Below are 23,264 nucleotides of genomic sequence, written 5' to 3'. Positions count from 1 at the left end.
TGTCAGCGGGGTTGGTTCCTTCTGGAGGCTCAGAGGGAGTTTCCGCTTCACGCTTCTCTCCTGGCTTCTGGTAGTTACCAGCAGTGCTTGGCTTAGAGACGCATCGTTCTAATCCCTGCCTCTGCCTTCACATGGCCTCCCCCTTTTTCTCTCCCCTTCTGTGTCTTATAAGGACATGTGTCTCTTGGGACCCACCCTAAATCCAGGATGATTTTATCATGAGATCCTTAATTGCATCTGTATGGACCCTTTTCCAAATTAAGATTGCCATTCAGAGGTTCTGGGGTTTATCTTTTGAGGAGTCACTCTTAACCCATTATATATGATATATATATTTTTTAAACCTTACTTTCTGATTGTATAAGCTATACATGTTTAACAGATTTGGAAGTTATATAAAGAATATAATGAAAATAACGTTGTTCACAATCCCTCTACTGAGATTACCCCTTTTTTTAAGCTTTCATTCTGTGTTGGCGTATAGCCAGTTAGCAGGTGGTGGTAGTTTCAGGTGGACAGCAGAGGGACTCAGCCATAGCTGCATGCATGTGCCTGCTCTCCCGCAGACCCCCTGGCCCTCCAGGCTGCCTCATAACCCTGGGCAGGGTTCCGCGTGCTCTGCAGTGGGCTCCTGCTGACCATCTGTTTTAAATGGAACAGTGTGTAGCGGCCAACGTCAGTTCGCTCTCTGCCTCTGTGCCTCTCTGTTTTGTAAGCTCATTTGTGTAAGGGGTGTCATACGATGCTTCTCCTCCTGTCTGACTCACTTCACTCAGTGTAACAGTCTCTAGGTCCATCCATGTCGCTGCAAGGGCATCATTTCATTTTTTTAATGGCTGGGTAAGATTCCACTATATAAATGGTAACATGGTATATTATGATGTCTTATTCTTGAGCTTCTGTTTAGCTGTGTTTGTGTTACATATCTGTCCATTTCTCTGAGAGGAAGCCATGCTGCAAATACCGTTTTGTGTTCATGTATTTTTTCATATAATGTTGTATCGTCTACCTATGTAATTTGCTTTAAAAAAAATGATTTACAGCATCTGCATTTCCTAATATTTTTTCTGTGACCACCCACTGTGCCATAATTTGCTTAGCCCATTAGCTATTGTTGACCATCTAGATGTGTTCCCAAATTTTCTTGCTAATGTTAAGATAGGTAGCATGCCATTCTTAATTTTTTTTCTAAATGACTTATTTTTTAGAGTATTTTTAGGTTCATAGCAAAACTGAGAGGAAGGTACAGTGTTTCGCATGTACTTCCTGCCCCCCCCACATACATAGCTTCCCGTTATCAACACCACTCACCATCATGCGTTTGTTACAGTTGATGAACCTGCATAGACACGTCATGGCCACACTGAATCCATAGTTCACATTAGTAGTCACTGTTGGTGTGGTGCACTTCTGTGGGTTTGTGCACACGGATCCACCATTATGATATCACATAGAGTATTTTCCCTTCCCTAGAAATCCTCTGTGCGCTTCCACCTATTTCATCCCTTCCTTTCCCCTTGCCGAAAACTTTTTTCCACACATTACTTCATTAGGAAATGTCCCTAGAAATAGAGTAGAAAAAGAGACTTGTGTCGTTTCAGGCTTTTTAAATGGATTCTTAAATTGCCTTCAGGAAAGGCTATTATGCTCAAATTCATTTCTCAGAACTGTTATCATTTCTAGAAGTCTTTGACATTTCAGTTTGTATTTTTTTAATAAATGAGGTTGAATGTTTTGCATTTGGTGGAGATTTTATTTTTTTATTAAATCTTTTAAGTTTTTAATGGATTTTATTAAATTTAAGGGTCTGCTCTAGGGAAAATTTAAATGGACTCTATGGATAATTTCTTGGTGTAGTTCTATTAATAAAAAGTAAGAATGGGGACTTCCGTGGTGGTTCAGTGGTTAAGAATCTGCCTTGCAATGTAGGGGACTAGGGTTCAATCCCTGGTCGGGGAAGTAAGGTCCTACATGCCTAGGGGCACCCACATGACCAGCCCAACAAATGCAGCCAAATAAACACTTAAAAAAAAAAAAAAAAAAGTAAGAATTGTCTATGAATTTCAAACATTTGTGAAATATGTTGAATCGCCAGTCTATGTCTGACGCAGGATACAGCATGCTTGGGGCTGGTGCATGGGGATCACCCACAGAGATGTTATGGGGAGGGAGGTGGGAGGGGGTTTCATGTTTGGGAACACATGTAAGAATTAAAGATTTTAAAATTTAATAAAAAAAAAAAAAACATTTGTGAAATATGACTTTGTATTTTTACATGGTATTTTTAAAACTCTTTTCTGATTTTCAGTCTTATCCCTGACTATAACATCTAGTTTCTTTCTTTATTTATTGCTTAATTTTTTATAGTAGTTTTAGTTTCCTTAGCAAATAAGGTAATGCATGTTTATTATTGGAAAAAAATAAGAAAAATGAGCAAAAAGAAGGAAATGAAATTTTCCCTCTTAACCTTCCATTCTCCATCTCTGCTGTCACATTACTGAACACTGTCTTCTAACCTAGTTTTCTATACAGTACATTTTGGATGTACATATATCCAAGCCACTAAATATTTTATAAAGTAAATTTAATGAATGCATAGTATATTTATCCAGAATATTCTTTTAAGAGTCCAATTATTGTACTAATTTCCAGGGTTTTGCTATGAAAAACAGTGATTTAACGAGCATCCTTAAGCATTATTTTCTTTAGCTAAATTTGTGAAAGTGGAATTTCTATGTAAGAGTTATGCATAAATCTGTTCTTGCTACATTTTTCTACAATGTTGAGGAGTACTTACATCTCTGTATCCTTTATTATAATTTTTAGTGTTTTAAGTAGTCAAAAAATCCTATCTCATGCTTTATTTTACATTTCTTCAATTATTAGATGGTTTGACCACTTTTCTTGTATATTGCCCATGCATGTTTTATAGATGCCTATTGATGTATTTTGTTTTTCTCTTGGAGTGTTTGCCTTTTTTGTAATTATTTTTAAAAGCTCCTTATTTATTAACTTATTAACTCAATCTATAATATTTATTGCAAGTGTTTCCCCAGTTATTAGCCTTTAATTTGATATATGATGTGTCTTAATATGAAGTCTTTAAAATTTATCTCTCTTAGCTGCTATGTCAGTAAAAGAAGTCCTTCAAAGCTTGGTTGATGATGGTATGGTTGACTGTGAGAGAATTGGAACATCTAATTATTATTGGGCTTTTCCAAGTAAAGCTCTTCACGCCAGGAAACGTAAGTTGGAGGTTCTGGATTCTCAGGTAGGCCACCACAATTTAAAATAATAGATTTGTTTTTTAAGAAAGAAATTTGTTTTGTTTAATCCTCTTCCTATTTAGTGGTTTCTGTTAAATTTTTAACGTGCATTATTTGATTCATAGTCTAAAGATAATCAAAATCTCATTTTTTCCAAGGGGAGCAAAGACCTTAGAATGTTCTAACTCTCATCTCACATGCCATGATATTGTTTTCTAGTATTTTAGTTCTTTTTAGGTTTACAGAAAAATTTATGGGTGGGTACAGAGAGTTCCCAAATACACCCATGACCCTGCAACCAAATACTCAGTTTCCCTTGCTATTCACATCCAGTATTAGTGTGATACAGCGGTCACAGTTGACAAGCCAGTGGTGATACCTTATTATTCCCTAAAGTCCCTAGTTTACATTAGAGGTTCATTCTTTGTGTTGTGCCTTCTGAGTTTTGACAAATCTACGGACGTCATGTATCCAACATAATAGCATCATGCAGCGTAGTTCACGGCCCTAAAAATCTCCTTTGCTTTACTTATTCCTCCATCCTTTTCTCTCCTCTAGCCCTGAGCAACAACTTATTTTTAAGGTCTCTAAAGTTTTGCTTTTTCCAGAATGTCATCTGGTTGGAATCATTATAGTCTGCAGGCTTTTCAGAAGAAAGAAGACTGGCTTTTTTCACTTCGTAGTGTGCATTTTAAGTTTCCACCATGTCTTTTGGTGGCTCGGTAGCTCATTTCTTTTGACTGATGAATAATATTCCATCCCATTGTATGTACCACAGTTTGTTTACTCATTCAGCTATTAAAGGAGCTCTTGGCTGTTTCCAAGAGTGTAGTTCAAGATTCCATCACATTTTGATGAGCTATTTTGTATCCTTTACAAGACTGATGGCATGAATTATCATGTAGAACTTAGAATGGAGTGGTCCCCCCCTTATCTGGGGAAATACATGCCAAGACCCCCAATGGATGCCTGAAACCATGGGAAGTCCTGATTCCTATACATGCTACGTTTTTTCTTATGTATACATACCTGTGATGCAGTTTAACTTAGAAATTAGGCGCAGTAAGATCTGAACAACAACTGGTCGTGAAATAGGACAGCTACAGCAATAACAATGTGAATGTGGTCTCTCTCTCCAAACATCTTACTGTGCAGATTTAGTGCCCTTTCCATCTTCATGAAGCCCTTGTCATGCCCTGGGGCTGTATCTGTTGCAGTTTGAGGTGCAACAGCAGAACTAGCCCAAATTTCTTTCGCCTTCTTCACAGTGTCAGGGAGAGAGGTCTTTGCAAGCTCAGCATACGATTTTTTTCTTTCCTTATTAAGAACTTTCTCCTTTTCACTTAAAAGAAGCTCTTTGCAGCTTCTCGAGCATATCTGAGCTGCGTGCATCAGCACTCTTGTGCTTTGGAGCCGTTATCAAGTAGAATAACGGTCACGTGAGCACAGGGTCTGTGATACCATGACAGTATGACTTAGCCAGCATGACTGCTAAGTGAGTAACAGGCAGGATACGCTGCACGGAGGAGTGACTCACGTCCCATGTGGGATGGAGCAGGACGGGGCAAGGTTTCATCACGCTACTCAGAATAGCACACAATTTAAGACTTCTGAACTGTTTATTTCTGGAATTTTCCATCTGATATTTTCGCACTATACTTGACCACAGGTAACTGAAACCGTGGGAACTGAAACCACAGATAAAATGGGACTCTACTATATAGGCAAAGGGTGAAATTTTAGGGAAAGTACTGTGGACTTTTTTTGGGAAGGGAGGAAGAATCCTGATTTTCTGGAAGGTAACAGTAACAGGAAAAGTTAATTAACAGTAGTAAATTCATTTCTGTCTGAAGGTTGTGTGAGATTGTGTTTATTCACAGGAAAATCCTCCTGAAACACCACTTTTTAAAATGATGCTCCTGTGTTCAACTTTATGGGGAACCATAAAGTCAGTGTTCTTAATTACAAGCAACACAAACTAGCTCTGGTTGACATTAGCAGAAAATAAATTTATTAAAAGATGTAAGATGGACTTGCAGAATCACTGGGAAGGATGGACACAGTTCTAAAAGTAGGCAGGAACTGAGGGAAGGTACACAGCCAAACTCCTACCAGGACATACCATGAAGCCTTTCTGGTGGGGATACTGCTGCTTCAAACATTGCGCCCAACTTGGCATTGCTGACCTCAGAAGATAACCTCACGTTTATATGTGTGTGTGTGTGTGTGTGTGTGTGTGTGTGTGTGTGTGTATTCTTTTTCAGATTCTTTTCCCTTACAGTATATTACACAGTAAGACCTTGTTGTTTATGATGCTACATTTTTTCCTTGCTAGGAAATAACATACGTATTCAGCACTCAGCAGTTTTTTTAACTTATGCAATTAAAACTTTATATAAGGTGATTTCTTTTTAGGCCTAATTACATTTTCCTGTCTTCATGTTTTTTTTGTTCTTGTTATCCCCTTTGAAAATTCCCTCGTCTTTCCTTTCTACTTAGTTCTAAATGTCTCTCCTCAGAAGCTTTCTCAAGCTCCCTTAGCTTACTGTGTTCTTGCCCTTCTCTAAACTCCTGTAGTATTTTTGGTCTTACCATAAATAAAATGAACAGCTTTGGCAACTATTTCTGGTTGTCCAATAAACATTGTCCCCTTTTTCATTACTAAGAAAACATTACTATGTTGAAGGAGCAAAAAACATTAATCTTCCCAGATTCCCTTGCATCTGTGAATGGCAGTGGGAGACAGATTTGATGAATGAGATATAAATGAAGAGAGGCTTTGCGGTTTCTGGGAGAATGTTCACTTTTCATGATAAAGGCAGAACCCTTTCTTGTTCTTTTCCACGATATGGCCCTGAGATCATACTGTCCTGATGTTCCTAGGAATGGCCGGGCCTGAGTTGACAGGGCTTGGGTCCCCGGTGGCGTTTTGACACGCTGCATGAGCCTTGGACTGCCTCACCTCTGGACTTCACGTTGCATAAGAAAATTAAGCTGGTTCATCTAGTTTTAGTCAAATACTCTCTTTGTATTCTAAAAGGATGTATTCTAGGTGGATAAATTTGCTTTAAATTTTTTTTTTTAATTTAAATGTGACTTAGCTCTTGTATTACCTATTGCTGTGGAACGGAACTGCATGCCCCAAAACTTCATGACTTAAAGAAACAAACATTAGTGTCTCACCATTTCTGTGGGTCAGAAATCCAGGTGTGGTTTAGTTAGACTCAAAGCTCATGTGAGGGGGCTTCCCTGGTAGTCCAGTGGTTAAGCATCTGTCTTCCAGTGCAGGGGACGCAGGTTCAGTCCCTGGTCTGGGAAGGTCCCACACGCTGTGGAGCAACTAAGCCTGTGCCGCAACAAGAGAGTCAGTGCGCTGCCACAAAGATCCGTGTGATGCAGCAGAGGTCATGTGTGCCACCGCTGAGGCCTGGCAAAGCCAAATAAATACATATTAAAAAAGAAACAGTCTCGCATGAGGCTGTGATCAGACTTGGCCAGGGCTCTGTTCTCATCAGAAGGCATGTCTGGGAGATTTACTTATGAACGCAGTCTTAGCGGCTTTTGGATTTAGTTCCTTGCTGGCTGTTGGGCTGAGATCTTCAGTTCCTGGAAGTCTGTTGGGCTGGTGGCCTGGATTCCTTGGTAGTGTTTAGCACCTCCCTCCCTCCTCGAATCGTTTCTCCATAGGACAGCTCACGGTGTGGCAGCAGCCTTCCCTCACAGCAGATGTGCGTAGAGAGTCTGAGACAGAAGCCACAGGGGTTGTTGTAACTTAATCTTGGAAGTGACTCACCTCTGCCTCATTCTGTTCTCTAGAAACAGATCATTAAATTCAATTCACACTGAGGGAGAGATTATACATGGGCATAAATACCAAGAGACAAGGATCACTGGGACCATCTTAAAGGATACAGACCACAAATTTTTCATTGTTCTAACTTCTCAAATGTATATATCTTTTTATTTTTTTTTAAAAATAGCTTTATTGAGGAATAATTGACTAGCCCCAATCCCTGACACACACTGCTTCCCTTGCCCTGTTCCTCAGGCAACTGCTGATTTACTTTCTATCATTATACGTTAGTTTATATTTCCTAGCTTCCCTGGTGGCTCAGATGGTAAAGCGTCTGCCTGCAATGTGGGAGACCCAGGTTCGATCCCTGGATTGGGAAGATCTCCTGGAGAAGGAAATGGCAACCCACTCCAGTACTCTTGCCTGGAGAATCCCATGCATGGAGGAGCCTGGTAGACTACAGTCCATGGGGTCTCAAAGAGTTGGACACAACTGAGCGACTTCACTTTCACTTTCACTTTATAGTTCCTAGAATTTTATATCAGTGAATCATGCGGTAGTCTTCCTGCCTTCTTTTCCTCAGCTTAACTAAGATGTATCCATGTTGCTGTATATATTGCTCATACATCTATTGTTAAGTGGTATTTCGTTGTGTAGATGTACAGCAGTTGTTTACCTGTTGATGGACATTAGGGGTTTTGTTTGTTTTAGTTTCGAGTTATTAAAAATAAAGCTTCTATGAATATGTATATACGTTTTTGTATGGACATATGTTTTCATTTATATTGGGTAAATACCTAGGAACAGAAAGCCTGAATCATATGGTAGGAGTCTGATTAGCTTTCTAAGAGGTTGCCAGATGGTGTTCCAAAGTGTCTTCGTTCCTCCCAGCAGTGTGTGTGTTCTGGTTTCTCCATATGCTCGTCAATACTTGGGATGACACCCTTTCTAGTGAGTGTGTAGTGATACCTTGTAATTTCCATTTCCCCAGGTTGGTTCTTCGCACAGTCTAGATACAAATCCTTTATCAGATAAACGCTTTCTCCCAGTCTTTGGTTGTCTTCTCATTTACTTACCTGTGTTTAGAAAAGCCGATATTTTTAGTTCTGGGGAAGTCCAGTTTATCTATCAACTTGTTTCTTTATGGTTAGTGTTTCTGGTGATGTTATCTTACCTTCTTCCAGACAGTTACTCATGCCTGAAATTAGGCCTAGCAAGTGCCAATTAAAGCATTTCTTTTTTGACTTTGTAAACCAGAGATAATCTGGAGCACTGTATGCTTTTTATTTGTTTGCCTCTGGATTTAGCATAATTCTATTTAGCAAGTGAAGGAGTTTTGCAAAAAAAGTAAGCAAGAGATTCTTACTAGTATAATGAGTCTATTTTTAATAAGTGAACTTAATATCATTGTTTATTCTCAATAAGGGATAGGGTGTTCTAATTAGTTTCTGTCAATATTTTCCTCTCCCTGCTGGTTTGAAAGTTGGGATCCAGTGTTTTTTGTGACATACTCCTGTTCCTGATGCCCCATTTACAAGCTGGAGATCAAAACTTGATCTCACACACTTCCTCCAGCAGTCACAGTTCAAGTCGGAGGCCACCACAGAAGTAGTAGGTCCTGTACCTTCTGTTCTCAGTTCTGCAGAGTGAGATTTCGACATGTCATTCATAAGAGATTGATAGCATTTGGCATTTGCAGTAAATAACTTTTTTAAAAAAAAACAAAAACTCAGTACCATTTCATTGACCTAAACCTACTTTATTTTTGCACTGAAATTTGAGAAGGAATGCCAGTATCATACTATGCCCCTCAACTATGGTTCTGAAGAGAGCTTATCATTTTAGAGAAACAGTAAAGCTTAATGGGAAGAGAAGTAGTTAGAAATCAAAGATGGATTGAAATCACAGTTTTAAGTTTCTGCTAGTTGTAAGGATCTTGGAAAAGTTTCTTAAGCTTTTAAAACCTTAAAATTTCCCAAATTTGTAAAAAAAGAGAGAGAGAGAGAGAATTATACTTACTTCAGAGGGTTGTGTGGATTAAGTGGTATATGTGAAGGGCCAGTGTGCATAGGCACTGTGTATGGCGGCTGGAGGTGTGACTAAATTAGTGCTCATCCAGGAGTATATACTCTTGTTTATTTGTTCAATCAGAAAAAATATTTGAGGGTCTACTATGTGCAAAACATTTTACCAGACACTGGAGGTAATTCAAAAAAGTAGAAACCAATATCTTTACATGCTTTACTCAGAAAGAACCTGTAACCTGTGCTGAAGGTAAGATGCATACACATGAAAGAGGGAAATGGAGAGTGAAAAGTGGTAAGTGGCTGACTGCCGCCAAATGAGCGATAGAGATTAGAAGTGTTGCAAGAGGTCATGGGCTTTATATATAGAACTCACTGTTAATGTTGACTTGAAGCAGATTCCGAATTCAAGGTTGCACTGCAAGAGCAGTTTGTTCAACATATTGCCAAAATAAAATGTTAACTTCTTTTGAGTTCCTTGTTAATTACTTCCAGATTAGAGAGCAGGAGCTCTTAGTTCCCACCACTACCCCCATCATTCTGTTCTGCTTTGGTTCTGCCAGTGATTCCAATTAAGTACAGGAATGTACTTGTCTCTTGAGAATGGGCGTTTTTTTGCAAGTCTGAAAATTAGGAAACATTTTTCTCTCTTGCCTTTAGGTTGTATGTGTTGATCACTATTAAAGGCAGTCTAAAAAAGCCTCATGGTTATAATTTATGTTTCTCTTTAGATATTTTCTGAGATGGCAAAGAAGCTATCAACTGCGTGTGGATTGCGTTAACTGCTTCTACAGAAACAATATGCGCCTCCTCTGTATATGTGCGGTACCAAGTCCTTTGAGCAATATAAAAAATGATAAAATGTGTGTTTCGTGTTGAGATAATTTATATTTACTTGGTAAGGCAAGATAAATACTTTATACAGTTAATTAACTTTTAACGAAAAGACATTGTTAATTAACTTTTATGAAAAAGAAGTGTATGTAGTTGAGGGAGACTTCCTAGAAATGATTTCTGAGCTGAAAGTTGCCCGAGTGTAGATGGAGGGAGGAGATTACTGAGGGGCACAGAGGGAGCCACTGATGCTCTTGATGATAGCCGGGCTTTCCTGAGCAGCCACCCAGGGAGTTTTAGGAGTTTGTCTTAGTCCATCAGGCTGCTGTAGCAAAATACCACGGATGTGGTAGCTTATGAACAACAGGAGTTTGCTTCTCATGGTTCTGGAGGCTGGGAGTGAATGAAAGTCAGCAGAAACAAAGGTGTGAGGTAGTCTGGGTGAGAGCAGCCCACTGGCTCAGCCTCACCGGTGCTGCTGCGACTCTGTGGCGGTTTTTCACTGACGCCTCCTTGTTTAAAGGGTCAGAGCTATGGAACTCATGCTGTTTCTCTTGTTTTCTTGCTCTGCTGAGACCTTCCTTCGTTCTTCATCCAAGTTCTTATTTGCAACCCATTTATTACTAGTGGAAGGTAGTTTGGGGGTCAGGTTTTTGATTTATGACCAGCATTTCATTTTGAAATCCACACTGAATTGGATTTCAGACCCAGGGTATGGGTTTGGGGAGACACTAAGAGATTCTCAGGATAATTTTTTTAAAATTTTACCAATTTATAGAAATGAGTACAGATCTTCCTCTACTTCTTACAGTGGGGTTATGCTGTCAGCCCCATGGGAAGTTAAAACTGTTTTAGGTCAAAAAATGCATCTAATACGCCTAACCCACCAAGCATCATAGTTTAGCCCAGCCTATCTTATAAGGGCTCAGAACATTTAAACATTAGCCTACAGTTGGGCAAAATCGTCTGTCACAAAGACTTTTATAATGAAGTGTTGAATATCTTATATAATTTATTGAATGCTGAAAGTGAACAACAAAATGTTGTCTGGGTACAGAGTGGTTGTCAGTGTGTTGGTTGCGTACCTTGGTGGTGACGCGGCTGAACGGGAGCTGTGGCTCACTGCCTGTGTCCAGCGTGCAGCGTCACGGGGAGCGTGTACTGCCTGTCACTAGACCAGGACAAGAACCGAAATCCAAGTTCCAAATATGGTTTCTGCTGAATGTGGACTGCTTTTGCACCATCATAAAGGTGTAAAATCGTTCAGTCAAAACATCGTAAGTTGGGAACCATCAGTACATAAAATCATTTATTGCTAAAACTGAATGGGCAAAGAATAGGTCCACTTGAGCTGTGTGGACAACTTGAAATATTTTTGAATAAAAATAGGCGTTACCTCTATTGAAATTCGTTCAGTTCAGTAAATGTATAGTGAATGCTTGCTGTGGCAGGCGTTGTGACTGAGAGGGCTAATGGTGAGTGAGGTTGCTCTGGTCCTCCAGGACCTCACAGCCTGGTGAGGAGAGACCCTGGTCAACAGACCCCTGCCACACGGTGGGATAATGTACAGCATGGGGGAGGATGGTAGAGGGTGAACGTTCTGCTGAGGAAGGGCTTTACAGTTAAGGAAGGAGATGTTTAGGTTTGCTCTGGAAAGATGTGTGAGTCCAGAAGGGAGTTGAGGGTGAAGGACATGCTGGGCACAGAGACCCACATGTTAAAGTAGTGGAGCACAGTGACTTACAAGATGGACTCTAGACCCAGACTCTAGACTCAAATCCTACTTCTTCCATTTACTAGAAACGTCTTGTGTCTCTGTTTTCTCTGCTAAGTGGTCCTAGTATTTCCTACTTCACAGGTTGCTTGTGACAATTAAATGTGTTGTATATAACTGCCTACAACAATGACTAATCCGTAGTAAGTGCTTTAGCTTGTCATTATATGCCAAGGCTGGACAGATATGTATAGAACTGCATAATATATGAGAAAATCCGGAGTTGTTTTGTACTGCTCAGTTGAATGTGAGGGGTGAATGTTGTTATTGTTAAGTCGCTAAGTCATGTCCAACTCTTGCGACCCCATGGACTTAAAACTCGCTGGGATCCACTGTTCTTGTGATTTCCCAAGCAAGAATACTGGAGTGGGTTCCCCATTTCCTTTTCCAGGGGATCTTCCTGACCTAGGGATCAAATTTGCGCCTCCTACATTGGCAGACAGATTCTTTACCACCGACCCACCAGGGAAGCCTGATAACGAAAGGCTCTGTGTATGAAGCTGAAGGATTTTGAGTAGGGAAGTGAAATGATCAGAGCCTTATTTAAGAACGATGCTCCTGTTGGCAGTATGGAGGCCGCGTAGGGCTGTGCACTGTGAAACTACCCAGCTAGTGGCTGTCCCAGGCCCACTCTGCTCCAGATAAAAGGGCTTCTTTGCACCTCCTGTGCCACGGTGGTACGGATGGTACCCGTGGGGCTGCTTCCTCCCAGGTTCTAGATCGAAAGTGATAGATTTTCTCTATTCCTGTGCCCTCCAGGTTTTCCAGGGGCTCCGCAGTTGCACTCCTGTTTCTGTAGTGGTAGCTAATCGTACAGTACCGGAGAGGGTAAATCAGGGCCCTTCCCAGAAACTCTCAGCAGTGTCTAACGTTCTTCCTTTCCTCCTACACTCTCCTGCGGCTTCTGTCTTCAATTTGTCATTTGAAGAGGACAGAACAGGACTGGTTCTGGCTGGTCTGATATTCTGGTGTAAACCTAGACTTTGACTTTTGAAAGAACAAAAAGAAAAAAAATCTTATGGCTCCGCTGTGTGCTGTCCCTGAAGTTTGTGCAGGCTTAGCTAGAGCAGTTATTGGTCTTGTCATATTTACAGACCTATCTCCTGTATTAGGTATGTGTCTCAAACATAAGGTAAAAGCCACGTCTTCAATTTTCTCTCCCCCAAACCTGATACTAATCCTAAGTAGGCATTTAATCATGTAAACTTAAATGAGTGAATGAACACAGCAGACAACTAACCAGCTTCTAAACCATCTTATCAGACTGTAAGTTGATGTTTAATAAAAATGTTTGATAAAGAATGCTTTTGTCTAAATAAATGGAATATCTGACTAACAGTGGCTTAAATAAATGGAAGTTTATCTTTCTCACATTAAGTTAAGAGGTAGATATCTGTTAATGTTGATCAGTGTCTCAGTGGTATCTGTCTGCATCTTTGGGGTCCATTATGGTTATGAGATGGCCAGCATAGCTACTCTTGTCATAGCTGAAGAATGGTATGGCAGAGGGGAGAGGGAAGTTACAGGAATGTTGTCTCTTAACAGGAATATGAAAGAAAACTTCCTTAGACCTCTCCAACAGACTTTGGCTTCAATCTGTAGACTGAAACAGTGTCTCTCTAAACACTGTGGTTTCCTCTCTGTAAAGAAAACTAGGAGTGGAAGTGGGTAAGGAAGGAAGGAGGTTGGGAATGGCTTAGAGGAGTCAGTCAACCAAAAGGATTGTAGGCATAGTGTTATAAATAGGATGCCACTTTATGAGAGTGTAGAGTTCTGTACTTGCAGCACAGCTGATCAGATAGTAGTGTTTGATGGTAATATAGTCTGTTCTCAGTGAATACGTGAGCTGTACAGAAAACATTCTGCTTTATCACTGACTTTTTTCCCTTTGGTTGCAGGGGTGATGCAGGGCATCAACAAAATAATATTTGTATTTTGATGTTTCCTTTCAATAGAGAAATACTTGGCCAATTTCTTACTTGTATAGATAATCCCTTTTTTTGCTATTTTTGATGTGAAAGTGAAAGTCGCTCAGTCGTGTCCTGACTCTTAGCGACCTGATGTACTGGGGCCTGCCAGGCTCCTCTGTCTATGGAATTCTCCTGGCAAGAATACTGGAGTGGATAGCTGTTCCTTCTCCAGGGGATCTTCCCAAGCCAGGGATTGAACCCAGGTCTTCTGCATTGCAGGCAGATTCTTTACTGTCTGAGCCACCAGGGAAGCTGTACAAATGTATTTTTGTTGATGTATCTTCACATTTTGTCTACTGAGATTTTTCTTTTAAAAAAAGTATCAGACTTTTATTTGTTTTAGAAATTTTAGTTTCTTCATTGAAAGGTTTTTCTTTATTAAAAAAACCATTTATTCGCATCCTTTGTTTCATAGCACTAATGTTAAGTAACTGTGCTGTATAGCTCGAAATGTAGTTTTTTATAAAAACATTTTTAAAATCTATTTTTGGCTGTGCTGTGTCTTTGTTGTTGCAGGCGGGCCTGCTCTAGTTGTGGTGAGCAGGGACTAATCTATGAAAATATATTTATAATACATAAATATAAAGAACTATAAAGAAAGCCGAGCGCCGAAGAATTGATGCTTTTGAACTGTGGTGTTGGAGAAGACTCTTGAGAGTCCCTTGGACTGCAAGGAGATCCAACCAGTCCATTCTGAAGGAGATCAGTCCTGGGTGTTCATTGGAAGGACTGATGCTGAAGCTGAAACTCCAGTACTTTGGCCACCTGATGTGAAGAACTGACTCAGTGGAAAAGGCCCTGATGCTGAGAAAGATTGAAGTCGTGAGGAGAAGGGGCCGACAGAGGATGAGGTGGTTGGATGGCATCACTGACTCTACAGATTTGAGTTTGAGCAAGCTCCGGGAGTTGGTGATGGACAGGGAGGCCTGGCGTGCTGCAGTCCATGGGGTCGCAAAGAGTTGGACACGACTGAGCGGCTGAGCTGGGGCTGCTCTCTGTTTGCGGTGCATGGGCTTCTCACTCTGGAGGCTTCCCCTGTGGAGGCTTCTCGCTGTGGAGGCTTCTCACCGTGGAGGCTTCCCCTATGGAGGCTTCTCGTGGTGGAGGCTTCTCACTGTGGAGGCTTCTCACTCTGGAGGCTTCCCCTGTGGAGGCTTCTCATGGTGGAGGCTTCTCACTCTGGAGGCTTCTCATGGTGGAGGCTTCCCCTGTGGAGGCGGCTTCTCACCGTGGAGGCTTCCCCTGTGGAGGCTTCTCGCTGTGGAGGCTTCTCACCATGGAGGCTTCCCCTGTGGAGGCTTCTCGCTGTGGAGGCTTCTCACCGTGGAGGCTTCCCCTGTGGAGCGCAGGCTCTGGAGCGTGTGGGCTTCTGTGGTCGCGATGCACAGGCTCGATAGTTAGGGCGCAGGGGCTTCCTTGCTCCGCGGCGTGTGGATTCTTCCCGGAGCAGGGAGAGAGCTTATGTTCCCTGCATTGGCAGGTGCATTGTTAACCACTGCACCACCAGAGGAGTCCAGCATATTAGTTTCTTTTTTTTTTTTTCTTAAAAGTTGCCTCACTTGAAATTGTTCTGGACGTTGTTTATTTAGAATGTTGACAAATTTAATGTGTTAGTATGGTGCCCAGAGGGACAGGATTCTCAGTGAAAAACCTAGCCTTTGCTGTCCAGATGACCTGGATTAAACTAGCAGCATTGCCATTTACTACCTGGTCAAGTTACCGAGTCTCTCGGGATCTCAGTTTCTTAATCTGTAAAGTGGCAGTATTGAAACTTCCAATGAGGTCCTGTGTGTGTGCACCCTCTGCAGGCCTGCTTCTCTGCAGGCACTCCGTGGTAGCTGTTACAGCAGGTAAGTGACTCCTGACAGTGGAGAGTGCGCAGAAACTGTATGGCTTGTCGCATTTGTAGTTTGCTGCTCATCATTGTTTTCATTTTCTTGAAGGAAGGGAAGAGAAAATGAAGAATGTGACGAACTTTTTTGAAGTGAAATTACTTGCTTTAGTTAGGATTATCAAGTTATATTCAGTTTATTAAAGTGTTTATTTTGTAGAAGATAGTTCAACTTTCTCTCTCTTAAAAAAAAAATTTTATATTTATCTCTCGCTTACTGGTCCCATGTACCTTTGTTAACGGGAGAATTCCACTGTTTTGCAGTGGTAAGCCAGAGAGTCATCACCTAATGGCATAATCACATTAAAAATTTCCTAACTATACTTAACCAGCTTTCCAAAATGGACTTTTCTTAGCCAATGAAACTAGAAGTAATATATCAAATTCATGCCAGTTTTTCTCAGTGGAAGTTCTTTCTATTTTGATTGTATTGGGCTATAACCTTTTTAAGTAATTTTTAATAAAGATTAAAAGTCACCACTAGACATTTTAATGATTCCATTCTTGATTTATAATTTTTGCTATCTCTTTCAAAAAATAAGAAAGAACTTTTTATTTTTGTGGCATTTGATATCTTTAAGTTCACAAATCAAAAAAAAAAAGTTGGCAACATTTCATTTCTCCTCTTTAATAAGCTAAATTACAAAGCTACTTACTATTTGTAGTTCTTAAGTAAATTTACCAGTTCTTTTAGGAATTTTGATATTGCTGCCTTCTTGATGGAAAAGATTAAGAGCATTAGGTCTTAGCTTTTCAAACTTTTCATATGGATATTTTTAAACCTACTGTCTTTCTTCACCAAGACCACCTGTGCTTGATCATACCTTATGGCAAGTCTGTGTGTTTTCCATCAATGAGTACTTACGTTGCTCCCATATCTTGGCTATTGTGACTATTGCTGCAACGAACATAGGGGTGCATGTATCTTTTTGATTAGTAATTTGGTTTCTTTGGAGAAATACCCAGAAGTGGAATTGCTAAGTTGTATGGTAGTTATAGTTTTAATTTTTTGAGGAAACTCCATACCATTTTTCAATAGTGGCAATGCCAGTTTACATTTCCGCCAACAGTGCACTAGGGTTCTCTTTTCTCCATGTCCTCAGTTCAGTTCAGTTGCTCAGTCATGTCCAACTCTTTGTGACCCCATGGACTGCAGCACATCAAGCCTCCCTGTCCATTACCAGCTCCCAGAGCCTACTCAAACTCATGTCCATTGAGTTGGTGATGCCATCCAACCATCTCATCTTCTGTCAGCCCCTTCTCCTACCACCTTCAATATTTCCCAGCATCAGGGTCTTTTCAAATGAGCCAGTTCTTCACATCAGGTGGCCAAAGTATTGGGTTTCCGCTTCAGCTTCAGCGCTTCCAATGAATATTCAGGACTGATTTCCTTTAGGATGGACTGGTTGGATCTCCTTGCAGTCCAAGGGACTCTCAAGAGTCTTCTCCAACACCACAATTAAAAAGCATCAATTCTTCGGCGCTCAGCTTTCTTTATAGTCCAACTCTCACATCTATACATGAGTACTGGTAAAACCATAGCTTTGACTAGACGGACCTTTGTTGACAAAGTAATGTCTCTGCTGTTTAATAAGCTGTCTAGGTTGGTCATAACTTTCCTTCCAAGGAGCAAATGTCTTTTTATTTCATGGCTGCAGTCACCATCTCCAGTGATTTTGGAGCCCAAAAAAATAAAGTCTAAACACTGTTTCCACTGTTTCTTCATCTATTTGCCATGAAGTAATGGGACTGGGTGCCATGATCTTAAGTTTTCTGAATGTTGAGTTTTAAGCTAGCTTTTTCATTCTCCTCTTTCACTTTCATCATGAGGCTCTTTAGTTCTTCACTTTCTGCCTTAAAGGTGGTGTCATCTGCATTCCTGAGGTTATTGATATTTCTCCTAGCAATCTTGATTCCAACTTGTGCTTCCTCAAGTCCAGCATTTCTCATCATCCTCACCAACACTTCTTTCTTGTATTTTCGATGATCCTATTCTGACAGGTGTGAGGTGATACTGTCTTTTGTTTTTTAATGGCTGCTCTAGGTCTTTGTTGCTGCGCATGAGCCTTCTCCAGTTGTGTCGAGCAGAGGTGCTCTCTAGTTGGGACGCACAGGCTCAGTAGTTGTGGTGCAGGGGCTTAGTTGCTCCACAGCATGTGGGATCTTCCTGGACCAGGGGTTGAACCCGTGACCTTGGGTTAATATGCAGACTCTTGACCACTGAGCCACCAGGGAAGCCCTCACTGTGGTTTTGATTTGCATTTCTTTATTGATTCGTGATTTTGAGCATCTTTTCATTTGTCTGTTGGCCATTTGTATATCTTCTTTGGAAAATTATCTATTCAGATACTCTGCTCATTGAGTTATTTGTTTTTTAATATTGGGTTATATGAATTCTTAGGATCTTCCCTGTAGCTCAGACAGTAAAGAATCTGCCTGCATTTCAGGAGACCCAGGTTCGATTCCTGGGTCAGGAAGATCCTCTGGAGAGGGAAATGGCAACCCACTGCAGTATTGCCACCTAGAGAATCCCATGGACAGAGGAGCCTCGCAGGCTACAGTCCGTGGGGTTGCATGAATTGGACAAGACTGAGCGACTAAACCACCACTGTTGGATGTATCATTTGCAAATATCTTGCCGCATTTAGTAGGTACCCTTTCTGTTTTGTTGCTAGTGTCCTGCACTGTGCAAAAGCTTTTTAGTTTGATGTAGTCCGCTTTGTTTAGTTTTGCTTTTGTTTCCCTTGCCTGAGAAGACATATCCTCCCCAAAAATCTTTCTAAGATTGACGCTACAGAGCATGCTGCTCATGTTTTCTTCTGATAGTTGTATGGGTTCATGTTTTACGTCTGTCTTTCTGTTTATATGGTATGAAAAAGTTTTAGTTGGATTCTTGTATATGTAGCTATCCAGTTTTCTGAGCAAAGAGATTTGTCTTTTCCACATTGTGTATTCTTGCCTCCTTTGTCGTAGATTGCTGCTACTGCTAAGTTGCTCAGTCGAATCTGATTCTGTGCGACCCCATAGATGGCAGCCCACCAGGCTTCTCCCTCCCTGGGATTCTCCAGGCAAGAACACTGGAGTGGGTTGCCATCTCCTTCTCCAATGTATGCAAGTGAAAAGTGAAAGTGAAGTTGCTCAGTCGTGTCCGACTTTTAGCGACCCCATGGACTGCAGCCTACCGGGCTCCTCTGTCCATGGGGTTTTCCAGGCAAGAGTACTGGAGTGGGTTGCCATTGCCTTCTCCATGTCATAGATTAATTGACCGTAATTGCATGGGTTCATTTTTAGTCTGTCTGTTCTGTTCCATCTGGAGGAAGAAATGGCAACCCACTCCAGTGTTCTTGCCTGGAAAATTGCATGGACAGAGGAGCCTGGTGGGCCACAGTCCATGGAGTCACAGAAAGTTGGACACAACTGAGCACACACAAATGCATTCTGTTCCATTGATCTGTGAGTCTGCTCTTTGTGGCATGCTGTTTTGATTACTGTAGCTTTGTAGTGTAGTTTGAAGTCAGGGAGCATGGTACCTCTAATTTTATTCTTTCTTAAGATTGTTTTGACTGTTTGGGCCTTTCATGTTTTGTTGTTGTTTTTACAAATTTTGGAATTATTTGTTCTAGTTCTGAAAATTGCCAATGGTATTTTGATATTCATGGCATTGAATCTGTAGATTGCCTCAAGGAGAATGGTCATTTTAACATTCTTCCAGTCCATGAGCATGGTGTGTATTTTGTCCAGTTTCTTTCATCTGTGTCTTACAGTTTTCATAGTACAAGTCTTTACTTCCTTAGTTAGACTTATTCCTAGTTGATTCACATTTTTGATGCAACTGTAAGTAGTAATGTTTTCTTAATTTCTCTTTCTGATAGTTTATTGTTAGTGTATAGAAAAAAAGGGGCTTTCCCAATGGCTCAGGGGTAAGGAATTCATCGGCAATGCAGGAGATGCATATTCAATCCCTAGGTCAGTAAGATTCCCTGGAGAAGGAAATGGCAACCCACGCAAGTATTCTTGCCAGGGAAATGCTATGGACAGAGGAGCCTGGTGGGCTACAGTCCATGGGGTTGCAAAAGAGTCAGACACAACTCAGTGACTAAACAATACCAGCAACATAGAAACACAGTAGAATCTTTATGTTGATTTTGTATCCTGCGGCTTTAATGAGTCCTTTTAAAACTAACAATTTTTGGTAGAGTTTTTGAGATTTTTTTATATTGTGTCATGTCTACTGCAGTGACAGTATTACTTCTTTCCAATTTGGATTCTTTTTCTTGACGGACTGCTGTGGCTAGTACTTCCAATATTATGTTGAGTAAAAATTGTGAGAGTGGACATCGTTGTCTTGTTCCTGATCTTTGAAGGAAATGCTTTCAACTTGGAAGAAAAGTTATGACCAACCTAGATAGTATATTCAAAAGCAGAGACATTACTTGGCCGACTAAGGTCCGTCTAGTCAAGGGTATGGTTTTTCCTGTGGTCATGTATGGATGTGAGAGTTGGACTGTGAAGAAGGCTGAGCGCCGAAGAATTGATGCGTTTGAACTGTGGTGTTGGAGAAGATTCTTGAGGGTCCCTTGGACTGCAGGGAGATCCAACCAGTCCATTCTGAAGGAGATCAGCCCTGGGATTTCTTTGGAAGGAATGATGCTGAAGCTGAAACTCCAGTACTTGGGCCACCTGATGCGAAGAGTTGACTCATTGGAAAAGACTCTGATGCTGGGAGGGATTAGGGGCAGGAGGAGAAGGGGACGACCGAGGATGAGATGGCTGGATGGCATCACGGACTCAATGGACGTGAGTCTAAGTGAACTCCGGGAGTTGGTGATGGACAGGGAGGCCTGGCGTGCTGCGATTCATGGGGTTGCAAAGAGTCGGACACGACTGAGCGACTGAACTGAACTGAACTGAACTGAACTATCACCATTAAGTATGATGTTATCTGTAGGTTTGTCATTAATGGCCTATATTATGTTGAGGTATGTTTCCTCTATATCTACTTTGTTGAGGGTTTTTATAATCATAAATGAATGTCAAATTTTGTCAAAAGACTTTTTTGTACATGCTGGGGTAATCATATGATCTTTATTCTTCAGGTTGTTAAGATTGTATATCACATTGACTGAGTTGTGTATATTGAACCATCCTTGCATTCCTGGAATAACTTCTACTTGATCATGGTATATGATCCTATTAATGTATTGTCAAATTCAAATTCAGTTTGCTAATATTTTGATGAGGATTTTTGCATCTATGTTCATCAGTGATATTGTCCTGTAATTTTGTGTGTGTGTGTGGTCTTTGGTTTTGGTATAAGGGTATTGCTAACTTCACAGAATGAGTTCAGAAGTGTTCCTTCCTCATTAGCATAGTTTGAGAGATCTGGGCATTAATTCTTCTTTACTTGGTTGAATTCCCCAATGAAGCCTGAACTTTTGCTTGTTGGAAGTTTTCCTTTTCTTTTAAACTGGTTTAATTTTATTACTGGTAAATAATCTCCATATATTTTCTATTTTTCCCTGATTCAGTCTTGGGGGAGATTTTATGTTTCTAGGTTGCCCATATTACTGGCATGTAATTAATCCTAGTAATCTCTTATGATCCTTTGTATTTCTGTGGTTTCAGTTGTAACTTTTTCATTTCTGAATTTGAGTCATCTCTTCTTGATGAGTCTGGCTAAAGGTTTATCAGTTTTGTTTATCTCTTCAGTGCACCAGCTCTTAGTTTTATTGATTTATTTCTGTTTTTTGTCTCTGTTTTATTTATTTCTGCTCCTCATTGCATTTTGAATTATTTTTCCCCATTTTTTTAACTAGAGAGATGTATGACACCAGTAAGTGAAGCTGCTCAGTCGTGTCCAACTCTTTGTGACCCCATGGACTGTAGCCTACCGCATTCCTCCGTCCATGGGATTTTCCGTGCAAGAATACTGGAGTGGGTTGCCATTTCTTGCTCCAGAGGATCTTCCTGACCCAGGGATTGAACTCAGGTCTCCCCCATTGTAGGCAGACACTTTACCATCTGAGCCAGGGAAGTCCCTATGACACCAATAAGAGCTTTTCAAAATTGATGTGAAATAACTAGTACTAACTTACTTTAGTTGATATAAATCTAGGTTTTAGAAATAATACTCTAATCTCCCTAATTGTAACAAAGGATTAGTTTATTCTTTCCATGAGAGTCTCATTTTTTAAGAATTACCATTTAGAAGTACATTCATGGGATTTTAGCTAGCTTTTGTAGCCACATCTTAAGTAAGTACCTGTTTTCTGTAAAATTTTTTGAAATGAGGGGAAAACCCTCAAATCCAGGCAACCGCTGTTGACATACTAAGGACCCCCAGCCTGGACCCTAGCCTTCCATCCTCAGTTCCGGTCCCTCGCTTGCACACTCTTCTGGGAGGCCTCCTCTACTCCTGTGGCTTCCGTTGCCGCCTGTATACTTCTAAGTCCCTGGTTTTCATATCCTGCCTGTGCCTCTGCACTGAACTCCACACCTGTGCATGTGTTCGGCTACTTACTAGACATCTCTACTTGAATGGCTGATAGGCAGCCCACATTCAGGACGTTCAAGACTCAGTTCTTTAGCCAAACCTCTTCCTCTGTGTCTTATAGATTCTGAAACTACAGTCTACTTAGTCATCCAAACCAGAAGCCTGATTAGTCTTTACTGGTCTCCCTGTTACTAGTCTTTACTTTCATTTATGTGCTATAGTAGTTTTTTAAATGCCCTTTGCATAGTTTCCCGTCCCTAAATAACAAGTCTAGATTCCACAGCCTGACTTTAAGGCTCTCTATAATCTGGCTCCTGCCACTGGCCAGCCTGATAACCTGCTGTTTGCCTTCTCCAACCCTACACGCCAGCTAACCTAATTGTTTACAACTTCTGTTCATTTCATGTCTTGTCTTTTCACGTGCTGCACCTGACTAGCTCTTTTTACTTGTCTACCAACAAACTTCAAGCTGTCCATTAACCAGAGATATTTAAGACCTACATCGGAAATCTTTTCTTCTGGGAAGTTTTTATCCTCTCCTCAGCTGAGTTGATTACTCCTTTATCCTTTAACTTTCTTACATACATTTCTTTTGCAGAACGAAGTCTTTATGTCACCATGGCAGACGTTCTGAGAGTAGGAATATCTTAACCATATTTAACCAGCATGTAAATGCAGTTACTGAGATGCAGAGAGAGAAATCTTGAATGAGCGCATAAATCAATGAAGCATCACCTAGTTCCAGTCCTGTCGTATGCCTTTGTAGCAGATGGCTCTGGGTTGGCAGCGCCAAAGCCGGTGGCTTCTGAGCTGCCCCGCTAGGTATTCTCCTCTGCTGTTGGAGCTGCTTGCTGGATGGGTTGGAGAAGCCTGACTCCAGAGCTAGAGAATTCCCTGTACCATACCCAGAACATTCTTCTATGCTTCATATGAATTGCAGGTCTGGAACAGCCATTCTCATTCATAACTGTTTTCTCCCCAAATCATCCAACCTGGAAAAGGTTTGTTCCATAAAAAACTGGAGCTGCACTTTCGATGTCACGCCACCAGGCGGTGGCAGTGTCGAAGACATGCAGATCCTTCGCTTCCTGGGATAGCCCTGGTTTTATTTGTCTTGTTTTGCCTTCAAAAACTACATCAGTGTTTTGTACATTTTAGTATTTCAACATTTATAATGTTTCTGGCTGTTTTATGTATTTGGAAGTTTCACAAAAATAGC

The 23,264-nt window shown here is 40.9% G+C and overlaps 1 protein-coding gene across 1 annotated transcript in view; it reads left to right on the top strand.

The window, feature by feature from the left end:
* MND1 (meiotic nuclear divisions 1) overlaps positions 1-23,264 on the top strand; it is a 76,354-nt gene that overhangs the window by 9,421 nt on the left and 43,669 nt on the right. The window contains exon 3 of the mRNA XM_068990273.1: positions 3,123-3,271. Within this exon, the coding sequence (XP_068846374.1) occupies positions 3,123-3,271 (149 nt within the window). The remainder of the gene's footprint in view (positions 1-3,122; positions 3,272-23,264) is intronic.

Source organism: Capricornis sumatraensis, chromosome 17 (genome assembly GCF_032405125.1).
Source record: "Capricornis sumatraensis isolate serow.1 chromosome 17, serow.2, whole genome shotgun sequence".
NCBI lineage: Eukaryota > Metazoa > Chordata > Mammalia > Artiodactyla > Bovidae > Capricornis > Capricornis sumatraensis.
Note: the sequence above shows the minus strand (reverse complement) of the source record. Positions and strands in the feature narration are given on the sequence as shown.